Source organism: Priapulus caudatus, unplaced genomic scaffold, assembly GCF_000485595.1.
Source record: "Priapulus caudatus unplaced genomic scaffold, Priapulus_caudatus-5.0.1 Scaffold67, whole genome shotgun sequence".
NCBI classification, from domain to species: Eukaryota; Metazoa; Priapulida; class Priapulimorpha; order Priapulimorphida; family Priapulidae; genus Priapulus; species Priapulus caudatus.
This window is the reverse complement of record NW_014577128.1, coordinates 543368-565307: the sequence shown is the minus strand read 5'-3', so window position 1 is coordinate 565307 and position 21940 is coordinate 543368. Positions and strand designations below refer to the sequence as shown.

General features: G+C 39.9%; 3 protein-coding genes across 6 annotated transcripts in view; 2 read left to right on the top strand and 1 right to left on the bottom strand.

The window, feature by feature from the left end:
- The first annotated feature begins 819 nt into the window (after positions 1 to 819).
- On the top strand, positions 820 to 12873 carry LOC106821295 (protein ERGIC-53-like). Its single transcript, XM_014826049.1, has 12 exons — positions 820 to 996; positions 3620 to 3676; positions 4615 to 4712; positions 5787 to 5894; positions 7280 to 7441; positions 7951 to 8130; positions 8465 to 8617; positions 9093 to 9243; positions 9964 to 10087; positions 10330 to 10492; positions 10847 to 10956; positions 11432 to 12873. Exons 1-12 carry the CDS (start codon positions 834 to 836, stop codon positions 11466 to 11468), a joined length of 1506 nt encoding a protein of 501 aa, XP_014681535.1. The 5' UTR covers positions 820 to 833; the 3' UTR covers positions 11469 to 12873.
- A 2848-nt stretch (positions 12874 to 15721) lies between these two features.
- LOC106821289 (electron transfer flavoprotein subunit beta-like) lies at positions 15722 to 21359 on the bottom strand. Its single transcript, XM_014826033.1, has 7 exons — positions 21355 to 21359; positions 20732 to 20802; positions 18766 to 18924; positions 18359 to 18517; positions 17989 to 18051; positions 17587 to 17745; positions 15722 to 16370 (listed from the first exon to the last, which is right to left on the bottom strand). The coding sequence occupies exons 1-7, from the start codon at positions 21356 to 21358 to the stop codon at positions 16197 to 16199; spliced, it is 789 nt and encodes a 262-aa protein (XP_014681519.1). The 5' UTR covers position 21359; the 3' UTR covers positions 15722 to 16196.
- Positions 20986 to 21940, top strand: part of LOC106821290 (phosphatidylglycerophosphatase and protein-tyrosine phosphatase 1-like) — a 23608-nt gene continuing 22653 nt past the window's right edge. The window contains exon 1 of one of the 4 annotated variants that reach the window (XM_014826036.1): positions 20986 to 21072. The gene's annotated coding sequence lies outside the window, so the exon portion shown is untranslated. The remainder of the gene's footprint in view (positions 21073 to 21940) is intronic. The other 3 variants (XM_014826037.1, XM_014826041.1, XM_014826039.1) reach the window with 3 other exon arrangements.

Here is a 21940-nt window from a genome sequence, read left to right as displayed (position 1 = left end):
TTGTTTTAATATGAGAGCTTATTAACCTGCGACAGTCTGCAATTTTTCACGTCTCTATATCTTCCCGTGAACGAAAAATTGCTAAGTTTGTAATTTTTATGGTGGCCATTTTGAATCAAGATGGCGTAGCAAAAAACGACTCTTTGATCACATACATCACCGGTTGTTGTATGAAATAGTTATATCTCTTCTATATATACTCTATGTGTAAAAGCTAACAATCATAGATATCATATAGGCCTATGCACGTATATATGATATCTATGCTATCAATATTGACATTATAAGTCTATGGCACTGGGTTGTATACATAGAAATAATATAGGTAGACTCTATAATTATATTTGTCTATTGCTGTATATAATAACATGTTATCAGGAGTAAGATAATATAGATATAGATAATATATAATATAGATCTATATTATCTTACTCCTGATGTTATTACATCCATATACAGCGATGCACCCCGTGGTCGCTATGCGTCAGCCAATAGCAATCCAACAAATCTCTCTCCAGCTGATGTTCTAGACTGGAGCTAATCACAGAAGCACAACATAAAGATGTTAAAATGAAATCCGTTCAGTTACCAACTATCGGAGACGCGGAAGTTACCATATTCGTAGATATAATATTATATATCTAATATTGAGTAACTTTAAATTATATTATATATTTTATAAACATTTAAAAGTTTGACTCAAGTGTTACCCATAAGTTTAGGTTAGCTTTATTTTTCGATAAGAGAATCGATAAATGTCTGCGTGTTCAGGAACTCCGATCGCAACGTTGGCGACGCTCTACGTTTCGGGGGGTAAATGCATTAGTGGCAACATGGCGGGCATCGCACACATATGTTTGTTTCTTATAAGCTTAGCTTTTATTTTAGCACAGTCTGCTGATGATCCAACTAAAAGATTTGAGTACAAGTACAGTTTTAAAGGTCCTTTCTTAGCACAAAAGGATGGAACTGTTCCATTTTGGGGACATGGAGGACGTAAGTTAATGTAGTCAAGTGAGTTAGTGACTTCCATGATCCAGCAGCTGATCAGGCAAATGAATAAATACCCGTTGTACTTGATCCATAGACCATACTTCATTAAACCGTTAAATTTCTCCCTAGAAGCCTTTTATAATATGACGCTATTGTAGGCCTTAATAGCTTTGCATGGATAAATTTGGTGAGTTTTTGTATGACAATAATTAATTAGAAAACTGGTACACAACATAAATGATTAATGTAACATATGTTTTACAGATGTTTACATAGAGTAGTCAGTGGAGTTAGACTAGGGGTTGTTTTAGTGATGCTGATAGGGCCTATGTCTCCCTGGGTACTGCCGGAACGTACCCTGGGAACGGTCCGGTATACCGGAACGTACTCTGGTAACTCTGATATGGTTAGGGAGTAGGCGTAGGCGACTCCCTAGACTCGATAGTGGAGTAGGCGAGGTACGGTCCGGCATATTAGATAGTATCAGGGTACGTTCCGGTATACCGGACCGTACCCAGGTTACGTTCCGGTAGTACCCAGGGAGACAGACCCTGGCAGCTTTAGTAATAGTCTATCTAGATACAGCGTCGTGCATTTTGTGTGGCCGCATTGATGTTACAGGGAATTGGATAAGCGTGTTTTAGGTTAGGCAGATTCTCGAGTCATTGTGAAATAGGGGTGCAGATCGAGTGTAGACATGGCGGGGGTTTTGGGGAAGACAGAGAGGTAGGAGTCGAGGATTCTGGTTGTGGTCGGGAGAGTAAGCACACGCGCTTACGTGCGGTGCGCGTTTCTTTGTTTCTTTGTGCAAGATGGACACACTGTGTGCGAGCATATATATTAAAGTTTATTCAGGTTACCACACAAGTTTGGATTTCTTCTTCATCATTTCTACACAAACTTTTAATTCAACGTTACATTTTGAAGCCAGTGACCAGTCCAAAACCTGGGTATTCCTTTGCGGGCGCAACGCAAGGTACTTCACTATATCGATCTACGGGCCAGCAACGAAACAGAGAATATTATCAATTTTCTTGATGAATGATCATAAAACATTTGCTATGCATTATTACTATTAGCTTCAGAAATATTTTTTTTCTTTGTATTCTGTATTGATCAAATACCAATCAATTGTCACAATATTAAAATTTCAAAACTTAATCAAAACAATTGTTGTTAACCTAATTTGTAATCTTTGTTGTCTCTTCACTCTTGCTTAAAATCGTGATGACGTGTTTTCTACCAACTAATGAAATCATCACTGGTCATGCAGTGGCAGTGCACTGAAATTAAGATTGTAAATCTGTTCTGGCAACAGACATTTCAAGTTTATAATTTGTGTCATACAAATATTCTCCACATTTGTGTATGGAAGGTTATACGTTGGGCTCTAGAATAGCGTCGGATTATACAAACTTCCGGGGCACAATTTATTTGTTTAGTACCACGTAGGCAGTATGAGCAGTACATACACTAAATGATAGTGATTGACCTAATTAAGTACCGGGAGCAGTAGAACAGTAATTATTTATAGCAAGCTTTGTCTGTAACATTGCAACCTATAGGTGTGTATAAGGAAATAAAGTTCTAACTAGACCTAGGTTTTCCTAGCAGGCCTTGTACTAGTAGCTCTTGCCCTAGCAGTCTACAGTCTATGTTGCTCGGCATTACGTGTAATTTAGAGTGTTGAAAGGTATAATTCTAGAGCTAGCTAGATTGCATAATGATGGCAATTGGCCAATTATATGATTCAATTCATTTTTATCTGGTTAAAATACCTAATAATGTAATAGAATGGGTATCTAAAATTCATCATTATAGTTCTGATAATAAATAAATTAAGTTAAGTTAATAAGTTACTTAACTAAGTTCATTCGGTTGGTAGACTAATATATATAACAGGGTTAATTTGTACTCGACCGTGAATATTGGAAACGTACCGCTAACGTTTCGCCTCCAGCCAGGAGGCTTTCTCAAAGCAAACTGATCAATGATAACTGATGATAACAGTTTTGACCACCAGATGGTGTGGTGGTCAATAGCTTAGTCCACACGCGACTAAGCCTGTATCCCCCCTCGTTCCGGTTGATGTTTTGAGTTCTGAGGTTGTTGTGGCTAAACCTAGTTACACCCATCTTTGCATCCATTTTTTTCATGCAAAACCTAACAAGATCTGCTATACCCAAGTAAAGCTTGGTATTCCCTTGTTTAATGAAACTTATTCGTATTCCTTGATCATCCGAGCCTCATCGCTGCTTTTGACGTGTATTCTTCAAAGATGCCTTGAAGTTTAGCTTTTTTGTTTCTGTCATTCCAGATTAGAATTGTCTGTCTTCTATGTTTAACCATGAAATGGAAACATTTTATTACAATCCACAGTGTTGATCCATCATTTTGGTCAGCTTTGTTTCTCTCGATCTTTGGTATAGTTGTTTGGACTTTGAAGGCTAATCCTTATCAGGTTACAAGGTTATGAGGAAATATTTTCTCCTGTAATATGTTGTGTAGATCTGGCCATTTATAAATAATTTAAAAAAGCTGCACTGGATGGCAGCATATCTGATAATCAGATCTGATAATTATATTGATTGTTATTAATATTGCATTTTATAAAAACAAATTTCAGATGCCATAGCTAGTGAAGATCAAGTCAGGATTACACCATCAATTAGAAGCCAAAAAGGTATGGAATAATTTTGTGAAATTTCCTTTATGGATTGACATCAACAATTATTACTCCTGTTAAAAAGTTCTACATTTCCCTGATGAAAAGTTGTCATAAATGCCCATAGGCAAACAAGGCTTGTGAAGTGACGAATGTAGTTTGCAAAATATAAACAAACTGTCATGACCATTGTTCAAAATTTACTTGAGCATGCTCAGGTGCCCTAGTCTAGTTGAATTTTTTAAGGCAGTTTTGTACAACAATGAAATATACCGTTTTCTAAAATACCTCATAATAAACTAGCATTGAGAAAACAATAACCTTTCAGCCAAACCTACCTTTATTGAGAGATATTAGCAAAGTTATAAGAATTTCCACTTAATTATGTCCTATATTGCATGCCCTAAAGGTGCACAGATTTATATGCATAGAAGTCGAGTCGCACAGAGCCGCTGTGTCAATATTATTCTGCACAAAAGTGTGGGATGGTTTTTCCAATGTAAACATCGGAATGCAAGGTTGAATCAAAGAAAGCTTGTTTTGATGCAAAGCATTTTTATGCACAAAATGCTTGCATAGAACACTACTTTGAGTAGATGCATTGTAGATTTCGGAAGAAAGCAGATTTAATAATAGAGCACGATGTATGGGTGAGTGCGTGTGTGTGCACAAATGAGAAAGAGAGCGAAAAAGAGAGATGTCGGGTGCGGGGAGGGTGGGGGAGAAAGAGAGAGAGAGTTAGAAATGGAAAACAGAAAGAACGAGGCATCAGCGACAGGAAGAGAGTTGCAGACCAGTGACCTTTCCTTAATATGTGTGATTGTGTGAGCTCACAAGGTAGTAGTCTAGTGTAATTTGAATAACATTTTAGTATTTAAATTTCAATTGGAATTTGTCATGCCTTATTCGTGAACAGTGTCACATAAATATGTTCTGTTTCTTATTGTTTCGACTAGGTTACATGTGGACAAATACACCGTTTCAGGCGGATCACTGGGAGATTGAAGTAACGATAAGAATAAATGGTCGAGGCAGAATCGGAGCAGATGGGATGGTAAGTTGTTTTTTTGCCTCAGTTATGTGCATGCCATATCTAAGTACATGAGTAGCAGCTGGCCTGTATCTGTGAGCAGTACTTATCTTTTGTGATAAAGCGGAAATGACTTATCCCTGTCAAGGGACCAGATGGTGTATGATGTTCAGGTGCAACAGGTGCGGTCAAAGGTAAGTTAGTTTACCTGTCTGGTGAATACCTGGGGTTATACCCAGGGCTGAATTAACACTAGTTAACATTCTGTTAACTTGTGTGTTTTAATGTTAATACTTTCCCCTAGAATTTTATAGTACATTATGATAGTAAATGCATAAATAATAGCATATACCTCAAAATTTTTATAATCACATTCACGTTTGTCATAAAACAACATTGCATTTCGAAATCTTTATTTTTGGGGGCTGACATGACACCCGCGATTTGTGCTGCCACCCTGGAAAAGTTGTGCATTTGCCAATTTATTTTGCACATTACAGACCGAGGGCTAATCACAAAAGTGCAATTATATTTATACCTAAATGATATTTAACCAAACTATGGTTATTTTTAAGACAAATTCGTCCATGTTATAACTGAAACTAATTAAGTGTCATTTCTAAGATATTGTTATCCTCTGCTCTTTTAATAAATAAGAAACACCCTCAGTCTGCCGCTAGCAGCCGAAACGTTGCTTTGCGCAACTTTTTCAGTGAATGTGCTTCCAGTGGCGCCACCGTTGTTGTAAGCAACGGTATAGCCATCAGTTTTAAAACATTAAAAAAAAATATTTCTAATGAATATTGAACCATAAAACTTTTCATGTAGTGTAATTTTAACCTATTTCAACTGAAAATATCTAAATTTATGAATTTATATCTGAATTTATCCCTTTAAAGATTTATTATTACTTATTATTTCATATTTATAATATATAGTAGAGTAGTAATTCATATAATGTACATGTGCGTGTGCATGCGTGCTTGTGCTGAATGGAAATTACTGATACATACGAAAAATCGTATGCTAATCTTTAAGCAAATTTCGAAATTTCTGATAACTTTTTTGCTTATTAAAATAAACTTGTATGTATTTTAGGCAATCTGGTTCACAGAACAGAAGGGAGTTGAAGGTCCTGTGTTTGGCAACAATGATCAGTGGCGAGGCCTCGGTGTGTTTATGGATTCATTTGACAACGATGGGCAGGTAAGTGTGGAGAGAAATTGTAATGTTGTGTTATATCTCGCGTGCGCCAGATCTGTTGTACTTTCAGTATTGTTCAGCATTCTGTATAATTTTGTTGTCATTGCTAGCAATCATACATTAGCTGCTTACACATTCAAATTCATTTATTGCCCAAAACTGCAAGATTCACAGATTATGATGGTTAATTACTTAAAATAAAAATATTAAAAATAAAAATATTCCATTAACATGTGTTTATACTAATACTAACTGTAACTAACTCAATAACTACCTAACAAACTAAGAGTAGGCCTAATATAAAAATAACTAACCTGGTTTTTGACTAAGTTGCAAAAGTTTTATATGTTATTATATAACATAATATTAAAGTTCTATTTATATTATGTGTCATTTCCTCTTTTCAGATGCAGTGTTGTACACATAATTATCGAATGGGCGTATTATATACTGTGTTATGAAATATGTGACTATGCAATCATAAGATTGTTATACATGTTATATAGGTTTATTAAACTTATGTAAAGCGGGGGACACACCATGCGAATTTATTCGCATGTCCACAGCGATTGTAAAATCGCAGCGAAATTCGCATGGTGTGTCCGCTCAAGCGCGGGCGAATTTCGCTGCGAATTTCATACGCACCGAAATTCACAGCGATCAAACATGTTTATATGGCATATAAGCCACATATGTATATAATGGCCTATATCGAGCTTGTGAAAAAGGACGGGTACCAGTCTAGTGCGAATAATGGCCGATTGTTATAATGCAGCGAATCATTGATCAGTATGCTAACCACGTGACCACATGACTGTTGGAGCCATGTTGGAGCCGTGTGGCGCCAGTAGATCGCGTGTAGTGTGGCGCCAGTAGATCGCGTGTAGTGTGTACGCTGCGGACGTGCGAATAAATTTGCATGGTGTGTCCGCCCAATTATCGCATGCGGGTGCGAATGTTTTCGCCGCGATTTTCGCTGTGGATACATGATCGCCGCGGACGTGCGAATAAATTTGCATGGTGTGTCCCAGGCTTAAGTAAAGGTGTTTGTAATTGCTGAAATATCTCTCTCAGGAAAGATTTTCTCTTAGAAAGCTAAATGTTTGGCATCATGTAATAAAGGGAAATTTATCTACAGGGGTGCTACCATGTGCGCATGTCCGCTTACCTTGAAAAGGGTGCAGTTTTGCATAGCGATCCTTTCCTATGCATAGGTCGTGGCTGTTAAATAACACATTTTATATTCATATAAATTGTAGTTTATGAAAATGCTCACCATTTTAGTAATTGTCACAGTTTTTGTGAAGCAGTTATGTGGGTGAAATGTCTTAGCCACATGCTTGCCATGCAAAAATATCTCTAAAAGCTGTTATGAACATCGATTCCAGCACAACAATCCATATGTACTGGCGATGATTAATGACGGCACGAAGACGTACGATCACCACTCGGATGGCTTCTCACAGCAGCTCGGAGGCTGTCTGCGTGACTTTAGAAACAAGCCATTCCCAACGAAACTCAAAGTCACCTACTACAAGAACACGCTGGTGGTACGTTTCGAGTGCAACGAACATGGATAGTGTCACTTCTCCGTTCCTATCTCAGCTCTGTTCTATCTCTGAGAGAAAAATACCCATGTGTAATGCAAATGATGCGGGTTTTGCCCAGGAATTTCATAAGCGATGTTGTTTATGGTTTATGGACGGATGGGAGGGGGGTTGTACCAATTAGAATCAATTACGTGTGTCATAAGCATCCCCATTACATCTGTAAACTCAATCAGTTTGGAGACATATATGTCAAGTGCATAGCATGACTATGTTGGGTTTTTCAAATGTAAACATGTGCAATTAGCGTATTTCGAATTGGTAACTAGGTCGCGTGGGACCCTCCAAGCATTAAAACCCTGAGGAGAACCCTGTGATGTGAATGACCCATGGCACAAATCCCACCTATAAACTCCACTACTCTCCCGAAACAGACGCTCGATTATGCGCGTGAGGTTGCTCGTCCACGAACGCGGCGGCACTAGCATGTTGTGTCTCTCTCGTCACCGCAGGTGCTGTATCACAACGGCCTGACGAACAAGCCGGACGACTACGAGCTGTGTCTGAGAGCCGACAACGTGCAGCTGCCGACGTCCGGCCACTTTGGCGTGTCGGCGGCGACGGGAGGTCTCGCGGACGACCACGACGTTCTCTCCTTCCTCACGTTCACACTGATTCCACCTAATGAGGGGGTACGCATCGCAATTAGCGCTGTCTCTTGCTCGCGGCGTCAATTCATTTTTTTACTTTGTTTAGGGTTTGGTGGAAATTCTACTTGGCCGAATGTTGGACACTATAATGGTTCCGTGACTAAACGTTGGTAAATCAGAACATGTTCGCTTCTCCAGCTCATTGCATGCGACTGCTTGATTGGCTAAATTTTATGTTTACGTTATCAATTAGTTAAAAGTATAACGAGCTGTAAACTTTTCACCATGTGAACTCGGTTTTACAATGTTTGAGGTGAGATTTCCCAAAAGCAGTTGCCATGGTGTGGAACGATGGTCATGCTGGCTGTGATTGCAGATTAATCAGGATGGCTTCGCCACGGATCAGGAGAGGCTGCGTTACCAACAGGAGTACCAGGACTACCAGCAGAAGCTGGAGCAGCAGAAGCAGGATTACCGGCAGCAGCATCCGGACAAGCAGCAGCTTGATGATTGGAACGTGGATGACATTGTATGTCTTCCTCTTAGTCCTCCCCCTCCTATTCTTTTCTATTCCTGATTTTTTCTTTCTTCTTATTTGTTCCCTTCATTTTTTTCCTTCTCCTTGTTTTAGTTCTTTCTTCCTACACCTCTATTACATAACCCTTCCATTCCTGCTTGTTTCCATCCTACTCCCTCCTTCCTATTCATAAATTTGCTACTACTCCTTCCGTTTTACTCTATCTGCTCATATTTCTTACCTACCTTGTAATCCTTGCTTGCCACCAACTCCTCATTTCCTTCGTGATTCTACCTTCTGTTGCCTTTCTTCCTCTTCATGCTCCTCCTTTAACTGATCCCTCTGTTGTTCACTCTGTTTATGCTCCCTGACCTCCTTTCCACGTTCACTCGCCACTGGCCATCAGTCATTGTCCTTCTCTCCTTTCTAAGCAACCCCATGCGCTGCTCGATGTGTAATGACCGACCGTTCTCTCTGTTGGCTGCAGTTTGAGGCTCGTGAGAACCGGGAGCTGAGGCAGATCTTCGACGGGCAGACGCAGATTCACGACACGATGCGCAAGCTTCATCACAAGCTCGACGCCGTGCTCGGCAGACAGGAGAGCCTCATGGCGATGGTGTCGGGCCTCGGTGGCGCAGGTAATGTCACGCGGCGCCCCCTGGCATGAGCTGCGAGGGCCGGCGGTTCGTTTATTTTCGCGCGGAGACCGCGAGTTGTGAATGTCCAGTGCACGGACGACCCTGCTTTATGATGTTTGTGCTAACGAATTGGAATGCAGAATATAAAATGAAATACAATCTTCTAGAACCAATTGACCTATTTGTCCGAGAGAGAAAACCATGCTTCATTGGATATTAGTGTTACACTTGTCAAGCTAGCCCAGTTTGTACTCGTTTTTCCCACGTGCAACACCAAAATGTCAACTACGTGATACTACATTGCCAAGCATTTTCTTTGGAACATTCTATCTCAACAACCATTGGTTATGGGTAATGAAGTGATAGAAAGCCCAACTAAAAATTAGATAATGCATTCGACTTGAGGAGTGGTGGAGGTACAGTCAACTCTCCCAATACCAATCACATTAATTTTGGGACCGTCCATTCAATTTGGTTTTTCTGTGAAGCTTGGTTTATAGATCTTAGATAGTGTTGGGACTTAAAAAATCATCCCGTTTAATGTGAGATCCAGTTTTGAGGGCGGTCGGAATTTGAAGAGTTGACCGTAGATATGCATTTATTGAATATGGTGAGCTTCTACCTGATAGTAACGAGTATCATATATAATATTTGTTGCAATTGTGATAAGAAGGATTGCGTTCATTCTTGTCCTATCGTAGTTGTTTTGATATTATACAGTTCAGCCAGGAGTGCCACATCAGGGTGGGGGTCCCCCTGTCATGATAGACTCTATCAAACGACATGAAGTGGATGCTATTATGACAACTCAGAGAGAAGCTGTGAATTCCATACAGCAGCTAAGGTGAGACTTGATTTGATTTGATCGTGACTTGTAGATTTTTTATGGTCGGATGCATCCGGTTGAATTCATGAAGTACATGAAGTGATGAGTGAGTGAACTGAGTGTACACGAGTGGCATGTGTCCGCGGTGACAATGTCAGTTTGTTCTCGTATATTTAGTAGCCATTAACAGCAGAAATGTTGCCATTGCACTAACTGTATTATGGAGAACCAGCTCTTGATGTCGAGATTTTGTTCTGTAGGCAAGCCATCTCGGATGTACAGCAGCGAATACCTAATGTTGGGGGAGCTGGTCAGCCTTCGGACAGTGGTTCGCTGGACAGCGGTCACCACCAGGTGTTGTCCGAGATTCGGGAAGGAGTATCTGTAGTGAAGCGAGATCTGTCTGCGATGTCACAGCGAGGGGTGAGATTAACATATACAGATGTGCTACGTAAATCACGTAGACTACGAAGATCGCTGGCTAGATGATTTAGTGGTCTTTTCCGATCCTATTTACATCTGACTAATATCTACGGTGTAATTAATGCATTAGGCAAATTATGGTCTTAAGTAAATCCTTTGATTTAAGAATCAGTTTGCAAACACGTAAATAAACCCAGTTTAGGTAATGGCTTTTGCAAGTTAGTCCAAGTGTTAACCAGTCGGTTTTACCCCCGCTCAGTGTTTAGGTATCATTGGTAGACATTTTGTATTAGAGCATTGCAGAATTCTGCACAGGTCGACTATGCCCACATCTGTTTTCTTCTCACATTCCAGGGAGCACAGTGTCCTCCACAACCTGACATGCCAAATTGTCTGACTCCAACATACTTTTTCATCATGATAGCGGGGCATTTCTTCCTGTTAGTCGGATACTTTATGTACAGGTACGGAAGGTATTACCTAACTATGGCAATTTTCTTACAACTCGCAAACACAAAGTGTTCAGTGAACCTAGAATGGAATAGGGTCTGTAACATGCTTAATGTATATGAACCCTTATATTAATTGTATACGTATGTGTGTCTGCATCCACACGTGCACAGAAAGGTTATTGTAATACGTTTTAGATGCATTCCTGGAAAATGTGACGATGCAATAACTCCAGTTAGAACGTCTACGTAAACCACGCGTGTGTATAGCAAAGCAATTACGAATTAATGACGTGTATCACTCTGAGGATTGTATTTAATCGGGGACGTTCAACAAGGTTAAATAGGGTGATGCATAACGAGAGCTGAATGTACTAATATTAAAAACGTTCTTCTACAATCTTTTGCTGATCCCTCAATAAAGTGTAACTGGTTAGTGGTAGATTAATCGTAGAATTCTTCGCCAATTGTTTTTAACTTTTTTTTCCAGAAACAGTCAAGAAGCGAAAGCAAAGAAATTCTTCTAACTTACAACTTACGAAGGTCATAAAAAACTAGCCAATTGTCTATTTAAGGATACAAAAACTTTGCTGTATTCAAAAGTGACTAAAAGTGATTGATTTCATTCCAATGATGATAACTTAAATTTAAATTAGCTATAACTTAAAATAATACTTGGGATAGTCATGTTGGTTGGTGGAGGTGTGGATTGCAAAATCGTATGCAAGGAATCTCCAACATAATTTGCCCATCCAGAAAGTTCCATTGACAGACTTTCGAATACGTCACGTATGATGTAAGAATATCTGACACCTTTCTGTAGTTTCTTCATGTATTGGTTGCATAGGGATGCTGAAAAGTAATGGAGGCTGTGAATTCTACTGTCAGCAACTGTTAATTGCGGCGCACACTCACAGTTGCATCGCTAAGAGTTGTTAGGATGGCTAAATCAGCAATCCACGCCCCGAATGCTACTGACAATCGAATGCTTGCATACGGGTGTGACTGTTACACCAGTGTAGCAGTTGAACCCCCTCACCCTGCATTTGCATATTAGTCTTCTCCAGTAGAGCCTCCAGTTTCCGCTTCGCCTACGAGACCTGTGCTGGAAGTTGAGCTTTCTATCCACTAGATGTCACTACAGAGACACACAATGCTATCCAGTGTCGATGTTGCATCTGACGTTGATGTCAGTGTTCTATGTTGCTGTATATTGGCTCAGGGTGTCTTATTATGTAATGTTCCAAGCTGCTCATTTATGAAAGTTATTTCACTATGGTAAGATGTTTTGCTAGCAGCGGAGTGTGAGATATGCGTGGAAGATGAATGCATTTTGCAAGTGGATGTCAGATTGTTGCAAAGTTGGTCTTGCAGTTGGACTGTATTCACCCCTGCAATATGTCCGTTTACCTATTTATTAAGAGAGTAAGAATTTGATAGTATCTTTACTATGGGCTAAACCAAATGACTTTATTCAATTAGCCTTTGTGCATAGTTCTGTTTATAATATAGGTGAGTATGTTGTTAGTAAGAGGAAAGTAAAAAGGTAAGAAGTTAAGTAGCTGATTGGCTATGCACAGATAGCTTCTTTGTGTTACTTAGCTAGGAAATGGCTATTTTCGTAACAATGTTTTTTTTCTGCATATTTTGCAGGATCTGTGTTTTCTGTAAATGCTACATGTGTAATGGTAAATTTCTCTGATATCGTTGAAATACGAGAAATGTGGCTTCAATCATGCCTTTACATTCGTAGGCTGCATTTAGTGAATCGTTGTTATTAGTTTGTAAGAGCCTGTAAAGCTGACATCTCTCGTTCGCGCATCAGTGCGGCACGTACATCATTGATACACGAAGTCATTCCAATAGCATTGAAGAAATGTATGTACACGACATTTTCTTAAAGTTATGTAACAGTGTTGTAGTGATTTCTCAGCTGCTCTGTGCGATTATTTCATTCAGCTAGCATTGTTAGCATTCATGGTCAATACAGCGACCCCAAACAATCTCTAACCCACCAACAGTCACTAGTGACCATACACGATATTATGTGACCCACCAACGGTCACTAGTGGCCATACACAAGATCTGACCCACCAACGGTCACTAGTGACCATACACGATATCTGACCCACCAACTGCCACTAGTGACCATACGCGATATCTAACTCACCAACTGTCACTAGTGACCATACGCGATATCTGACCCACCAACTGTCACTAGTGACCTATCTGACCCACCAACTGTCACTAGTGACCTATCTGACCCACCAACTGTCACTAGTGACCATACACGATATCTGTCATAATGGTGACCCTGAGTGACCTCTGACACACTGACAGTCACTATAGCTGCGTTCACACGAGGCTTTTAGTTCCGTATTTAAGCGTTCACACGCTAAATTATACGCGGCTTGCTTAGCCGCGATTGCTCCGGCTTGCTTAGCGCGGAATCATATTCCGCGCCAACTAAGCCGCGTATATTCGGCACGTATTGTTTGTCGTGTGAACGCATTCGAATTGCGAAACTGTAGCGCGCTAACCTAGACTGCTACCCGTTCGCTGCACGACGTTAGTGTAGCGCGTGGAACTGTCGACCGGGTACTAGTCTATATTATACCTAGCTAGCTAAGCCTCGAATCTCGTGTATCTCGTGTGAACGCATTTTAACCGAACTTAGCACCAACTAAGTACGGTACCAGCTAGGCCGTGTATACGTGTGAACGCAGCTTATAGTAGAGGCTTATGCAACCATGCTGTCATTGTTTGGTTTAGTTCTCATTGTGCATAATGTTTTTGGAACGAAGTTGCAATCATCAGCAGCTCAACAATCAGTCCCGTACGGCTTCTGCCATGCTATCTCGCTCCAGCTTTATTTCATCATCTGCATTGGTGCCAACGTGTGCAGTGCATGTATACATATGGGTAAATTGTGTTAGCGTACGGTGCTGTTGCTTTTTTGATCGGGATCTTACAGAAATTATGTCAACCGGTGAATAAGTATGATATAATTTTGTATCTGTATTAAAAGTGGTGTTACAATTTTACGAGTTTCTGTAATATGTTAGCCTGTTAGGGAAATCCATTTTTGCATCACATTTGTGTGGTGCTTAATAATAACGTCCATGTACGCACATATTCGACAAAGAAATGAATGAAAGTGTCAATGACGCTATAGCTCACCTTGGGTATGATAGAAGAGGGAGATGATATTTAAAATGTGGTAAGTGTTTCATTTATGACGGGCCAACATGTGATCAAATGTCGTTATTCCCTGTGTTATACTAATACAAATTTCACTGTTTTGTTTCAGGGTTAGTTTTAATGCGAAAAGAAATGTTTCAGATCTGAAAGTCTGGAACCTGGGCGAGAGATGGCGCTACACCTAAATGATCGCCATTTTGGTTTTCGATTATCGCGCAAATAAAAGTAATAAAATATTCCAGTCAAATTACTGTAACAAAGAATCTAAAACACAATATTACACGTAGGTATGATTAGGTAGGTAGGTAGGTAAATTTAACGAAATCGAATGAATCTAGATGGCCATTTTCATTTTTTCCAAAAAGTGAGCGTGGCTCGAAAGTAGGTCGAATGGTATGCTCCAAAATAGGACGTTCAAATCTCTCCCATAGGAGTAACAACTGTATGCAGTTTGAAACATGTGGGTCAAACGGTTCTTGAGTTATCGTTGACCGTAGGCAGACACTGAAATGCATAGTGGAATTGCTAAAATCTACCTAATTTGCATAATTTAAAAAATATCAAAATCCATGTGATGTTTGGGGGCCAGTCCTTATTTATTCACATACCAAAAATGAGCAAAATCCGTTGAACCTGAACTGACTTATGGCCATTTCCATTTTTGCCAAAGTGGGTGTGGCTCGAAAGTAGGTCAACTGGCATGCTCCAAAATAGGACGTTCAAATCTCTCCCATAGGAGTAACAACTGTATGCAATTTGAAACATGTGGGTCAAACGGTTCTAAAGTTATCGTTCACCATAGCCAAATGTTGACGGACGGACGGAATGTCATTTTTAGCTCACCTTGACATCGTCAAGCTGAGCTATTGCCATGGGTCGTCGTCCGTCGTACGTCCGTCAACATTTCGCTACGGTTAACGATAACTCAGGAACCGTTTGGCCCACATGTTTGAAATTGGGTATAGTTGTTACTGCTATGCTCCCATATTAAACGTCCTATTTTGAAGCACGCCAGTCGACGTACTTTCAAGCCACGGCAATTTTTTGGCAAAAATGGGAATTGGCATTAGTCAGTTCAGGTTCAACGGATTTTGCTCATTTTTGGTATGTGAATGAAGGGCTAGGGGTTTTGATATTTAAAAAAAAATTATGCAAATTAGGTAGGGTTTGGCAATTATATAGCATATTATATAGACACAAACAGTGTGGTGTCACACTCGTCTGGTTCGTTTTACAAGATTTCATTGACAATATCTTTAATGCAAAATTGGTATTTCCTCTCCACCCTGCCGATAAAACGTCTATATTAGAGTAAAGTTTTACAAAACATGTCGGAACGCAGCATAACCTATTTATTTCATACGCCATCGCTACAAAGTCCTTTTTTGTGGTGAGCTACAGTGTCATTGACACTTTCATATATTGTACAATTAGTGTGAATGCAATTAGAAAAGTGCAATAACATATAGCTCTACCCGTGTAGACCATAGACACCAACGTGCCACCAAACTCTTTCCACAAATGTTGTATAATCAAACGTTTTAATATCCAGTTTATCAAATCAAAGAAGTCAAGTTAATATTAGGCAAAGATACTTTCTGACTGTGGTTTATTATATGCTTTATTATTAAACAATTATACAATTCAACAAGCTTCTCTTGTATGTATCAAGAGGAATGGTGATCACAATGTGTTACTACTAATATCATAACACATTAATTACATTAATATATAACGTTAACTATTATGATCTCGTTCAATTACGCAGCCTTAATAATCAAACATTAGCACATGTATATATGCAACTAGTCTGACCAACTGCTAGAGCAGATACCGCTGCATAACAAATAATATTTTAAATCTAAAAGGTTCCATCACTTAACACAGAATGTTTTGAAGCAAAATTAGCAGTAATTTGGACTATATTTGTAGACGTATTAAAAACCAATGGAACCAAAAATACTATTGTTCGAAATCTCAGATATGTCACCAAAACATGCTGCCAACTTCCTTCATTATGGCACTAAAACATAGATTCCTAGGTGTCAATCACCTCATTGTATGTGGCCAGCCTCTCTCAGTTTGCTTACCAACTGCTCGGCGTTTTCAATGATCACTCCAGCTTGTCGCACTGGGGGCTCCTCCACTTTCAAAACCTCCACATGCTGCGTGATATCCACGCCAAGGTCAGCTGGTTTCTTTTTGTCTATCTTCTTCTTTTTTGCTTTCTGTAAAGCGATATTGAGGCACAAGTGAGATGTGGGTGAGATACGAGTGAGATATGAGACAGACACAAGTGAGATATGAATGAGAGACAATGAGATATGAGCAAAATATTGCAACATGAGACAAATATCAATGGGATATGAGTGAGAACTCTGAAGTACGAGTGAGACACCAGTGATATATAATGATATATAACTGAAATATGAGCATGGCACCAGTGGTATAGCGTATAGCTTGAGATTTTTCCATGTAGGTTATACCAAGGCAGTTGGAGACTTAAGAACACAAATGCAGTGTCACTTTTCTTCAATATTTAAATGGTTTTGGTACAGGAGGTAAGATTGAGGATCTACTTTTCTCATTGTCTCTCAAATTAAAATCTAGTTACAGGGTTCGAAATCCTAACGGGCCCGCGGGCCCGATGCCCATATTTTAAGGCTTGGGCCTGCATTTCTAATAATAGCAGGCCCGCCGGGCCCTTAGAAAATCCACACCCAGCATGCAACTAGCAGCATGCACTAGTGATCTCAGCGCCGGATTCAAGAAGAAATGCGTACGCACTTGGCGTATGCACAAGTGCGTACGCAGAAGATTTAGAACACCTCACGCACAACTTTAGTTGGCATTCAAGAAACGTGTGTGGGATGTTCGGACGCACAGGTTCCTGAATCCAAACTATACTAGCAGCGTTGGCATACCAAAAAATCGATAAGAAGTGGGTGTAGCTTACTTTTGGCCAGTGGCAGTGAACCTTACATTGTGTTGGCCAGGGTTTATTTACGTGCACGTGTTACGCCCGTTCATCATGTAAGTAAACAGCATTAAATAACAGAGAAAATGCGCTAAATTGACGACCCAGCAGCAGGACAAACCAACAAGAATGCCATCTTTTCTAGTAGAGCGCCACGCATGCGCACCGTTTAATACAAACATAAAATACATGGATGGTACATTTCGTACATTAGAAATAGTATATTAAAAATCATATCTTATCCACACACGGATAGTGCGGCACGCTCACTGTTCACGTGCGCTAGGTTGTCAGGTTGTGGAGTAATTCGATACTATGATATGTGATTGATGAACGTGGGGTTATTACCTAGGATCTGGGGGTGATCACGGCCAATCGAGTATTAGGATATATACATGTTTTTACTGGACATTTGGGTTAACACTATGGGGCGTAGTTCCACTAAATTAGCCTATATGGCTTCTTACCATGATGTTCGGCAATGTAGCATATCTTGGTTCGTTCAAACGCAGATCAGTTGATAGCACTGCTGGCAACTTGACCTTTATTGTCTCCAGGCCTCCATCCACCTCTCTAGTCACCAGCAAATCACCGTTTGTCTTCTCAATCTTGGAGGCAAAAGTCGCCTGGATGTTGTAGGTATCAGTAGAATAAAACCCATGTCATTACCTTTCGACATTTATACACGTTCTACATAACTACACAAGGTCAGCAAGGAGCTGCATGAACATGTGTTTTCTAAGATGGACTTCGATACTGAGTTATCTACAGAATGTCAATAACTAAGATACGATAGTGGGAAAAGGAGGGGAACCAGACTGACTGTCAAACTGTTATCTTGAAACAGTATGCCTGTGATTCATGTATACCTGTGGCCAATCCAGAAAAGCAGCTGTCATTTGAGCAGTTTGATTGCAGTCATCATCAATAGCCTGTATAAGAATGTGATGATGAACGGTAAAGTCATAGCATAAGGCATATACAGGCATAAGCTGTTACTCATGAATGTAAATAAAGCAATAGAATCATAAAATGTAGCTCACCTAATAAGGATATAATTGAATATAATAAAAAATGTATGGAATCCATGTTTGCATTCATTATAATATGATTCATTAAAAACCAATTTACTTTAAACTTGGCAAAGGTATGACATGAGGAATACAAGGATATATATATATAAACTAACAAGAAACAATGTTCAACTTTTAAAATAGACACTTGCTAAGCCAACAATACCTGCTTCCCAACAATGATCATGCTAGCCTCTTCTTGCGCTGCAAGTTTTGCTAATATCTTGGAAACATGTATTGGCTGTAGTGAGGCATATTCTTCATCAGGAACTTCAATATGAATTCCTCTGTCAGCTCCCATAGCGAGAGCTGTGCGTAGAACCTCCTGCAAGTAATACCAATCAAACGTTTCCATACTCCAATTTTTTGCTACAATGTGCATTAATTTATATGTGTTTAACAAATTTAACGATGCCCATACAGCAAAGTTCTATTCCGCTACATCCGTAAATATCATCACAGGCAGATTACGCTGCGTAACACGTAGGCTGCTATCTGCAATATGCAGGAACTTTTTATTTTATCCAAACAAATACAGTATGAAAGGATAGGGGTTAAAGAATGCACTCATACCTGACACTTTGGTGGTCCACATGATACAGCTACGATTTCTGTAGCAATTTTCTTCTCCTTCAATCTAACTGCTTCTTCAATTGCTATCTCATCAAATGGATTTAGACTGTGCTTCACTCCGTCAGTGACCACACCTGTTTTGTCAGGCTTCACTCTGACCTGCAACAAGAAAGGGAACTTAATTGTCCAAACTCTAAAATAGAAATTTTATAGCGAATACGGTTGAGCCGAATCTGAATTTTGAAATTCCGGCCGGAACTAGAACTTTAGCTTGAAATAAAAATGACAATGTACAACACCAAATGTTATAGTTCACAAAATTACCTGACCTAAACATAATAGCACTAGCAGGCACATCATTCAGGTGTTCATGTCAATGCTTAAAGTTCTAATTACAAGATGGTTGTTAGGTAAATGAGTCAGCTGTTTCCAGTGTAAGACAGTATTTCCGTCATGACAATATAGGTTGACTAAGACCCAGACTGAAATGTACATGATATTCTAATCCTAGCACACAACCAACTAGACAGAGGGCACTCACGGAGAGTGCATACCTCCGCCAGCGACATAGCTCGTAGCAACCGCTCGTTGCTGCTGCTCGCTCACATGTACACGCTTGCTGGCTTGCTGCCCACTCGCTCGTAGCAGCCGCTCGTTGCTGCTGCTCGCTCACATGTACACGCTCGACTCGACGCGCTAATATCGATCGCGCCAACACACTAACACTGACTGGCCTGCTGCTGGCTACACGAATGCACAAGACCAATCACACAAACATTAGATAGTATAATATACTATATATTTATGTGTCAGTGTGCAGCGGCAGTCAGCGTTTGTTGCAGATGAGCATTTGGATGGCATTTACAGGAAATTGTCGACAATAATATGTGAAAGAGAGTATAGAAACATTAAGACTTTGGTAGTAAATAGATACGAAGTGATTATTTCCCCGGCAAGCCGGACAACTAAGCCAAGAAATCAAACTAGCTTCTCTGCAAAAGGCAGACTATGCTGCCAAACTCCATGCCGGATAAACAAGCGCCCATTTCATTACTCATGCCGAAGCGCCATGCTACCACATGGCAAACTGCTCACAGTGTAAGTTCTCTCTGCCAGGTGCCTAATACAGCGGCGGCGGGACACTTCGGTCTGCCAGAGAATTTAACTATGATTTTCAGCACTGCTTCTACGGCAAAGCCACAGAAGCGGCTAGTGCTAAAAACGTACACTTGTTTCTCCGGCGCCGGAGATCTAACAAGAAAATTTGTTCTTAATTCTCCGGCGGCCGGAGAACTAACGATGGTTTTCACCACTGCTTCTCCGGCTGCCGGAGAAATAATACCAGCCAAATAGATATCGTATTTATTTAGCATTATAATTTATATTTTAATAGAAAATTAGAAACACTGCAACTCCAACTTCAAAGTTCAAGTTGAAGTGGCAGCACTATGGTATGGTACTATGCTAGGCATGCTATGCTATGCTATGCTAGGCTATAGCTAGGCTATGCTAGGCTCTATGCCTGCCTCTAGGTTGGCAGGCATAGTCGATGCCTGTCTCTATGGCTAGGCCTCGATGCCTGTCTCTATGCTAACAGGCCTCGACCTCAGGCTATGTTGACAGGCCTCGATGCCTGTCTCTATGCTAGGCTCTATGCCTGCCTGCTCTATGCCTGCCTCTAGGCCTCTATGGTAGGCTCTAGGCTATGCTAGGCTCTAGGCTATGCTAGGCTCTATGCTAGGCTATGCCATGCTAGGCTATGCTATGCTATGGTACTATGCTAAGCTATGGTACTATCACTATGCCTAGTACCAGTGCCAGTGGCAGTGGTCAAAATCGTCTTCGAAATCGAAGCAACATAGAAAATCACCGCTCAATTTTTCAAAACATCTACAATACAAGATGTGTGGAAGTTAGCTAATATGCTTACAGACATGATTTTAAATTACATAAGACGTTAACTTACTTTAACAGCGTAATCAATTACTCTCTTACAACCAACAAGAACTCTAAACGCCATCTTTGGTCCTAGGACTCCTTGAAAAAGTTCCTACAGGTAAAATTAGTAACAAAAAATGACACATTTTTATTAATTAAACAAAACAATTTATAGCAAAATAATTTTAATATAATATTTAACTAATAACATTTTCTAGATTATTTACAGGAATAATAAACAAGTAATTCTCAAGAAACAATGAGCACGAGAGGTAAAGTATATAGAGATCAATGGGAGCGTGTTTCAAACGTTGCGAAACAGCAAAACTTATTACGTTCTGTTGTCAACACATGTGCAGAGTTTAAAACGTAAAAATTGACATGAATTTGAATAGTACTATAGTAGTAGTAGTATTACTATTAGTACCGGTATTTATTTGGGAAAATTGTATGGTTGTTTTCTAATGACGGCACATGCGTTGCATTGACACGGCCACGTCGGTTCAAGGATAGAGAACAGGGGTCCCAATAAAACCAATGTCATTTACATCAATATAAATATAATATTATATCAATATAATAGGTTAGGGTTATGGTTAGGGTTAGGATTAAAGTTAGGGTTAGGGTTAGGCATATTGGTTTTATTGGGACCCATGTTCTCTATCCATTCCTTGGGCCGCCGGCGTGATTTTTTTTCCTAGGTCAATCAAGAACATAGGGCTGTAGTGAGCGCTGCTATTGGTTGGGCTTGTTTCGTCGCTCAATGACGTCACAGTATTGCCATATACATAGCACATTCAAAATTCAAGTTCATATATGACTCAATAGGGTAGCGATTAGAGCGCCAGCGTCAAGTATGAAAGGTCGGTGGATCGAATCCCATCCGTTTTCTAATGATTTTCCTGTTTTCTGTATTTTCCTATCTTTATTCGTTTAACATTTTTTTCCCAATTAACGCATGATTTATTTACAACATTTTAATAACAACAATTAATTTGTACAACAATTAACAATTAAATTTGTTATATATATATTTTTAAATAGGATTTGGGTTAGAGTTGTAGAGTTACGGTTAGGGTTAGGGTTAGGTCACAATGCAGTGCAATGCCCACCATAAAACAGGAGTTTTGCAGGCACGCTGCATTGTATCACAACCAATTTGGCGAGCGTCTCCTCGCCTAGAGCCCTATGGTTTCGTTGCATGACTTTAGGAAAAAAATACACGCGCCGCCGCCTG

Bases quoted from the DNA above. Each gene is read 5' to 3' on its own strand.
- LOC106821295 (XM_014826049.1), top strand. From the start codon at position 834: ATGGCGGGCATCGCACACATATGTTTGTTTCTTATAAGCTTAGCTTTT. The intron at 4,713-5,786 runs GTAAGTTGTTTT...TATGTATTTTAG, and splicing joins GAATCGGAGCAGATGGGATG to GCAATCTGGTTCACAGAACA. The intron at 10,957-11,431 runs GTACGGAAGGTA...TTTTTTTTCCAG, and splicing joins GTCGGATACTTTATGTACAG to AAACAGTCAAGAAGCGAAAG.
- LOC106821289 (XM_014826033.1), bottom strand. The intron at 18,052-18,358 runs GTATTGTTGGCT...ATTCTTATACAG, and splicing joins TGATCATTGTTGGGAAGCAG to GCTATTGATGATGACTGCAA. The intron at 17,746-17,988 runs GTATACATGAAT...TACAACATCCAG, and splicing joins CTTTTCTGGATTGGCCACAG to GCGACTTTTGCCTCCAAGAT.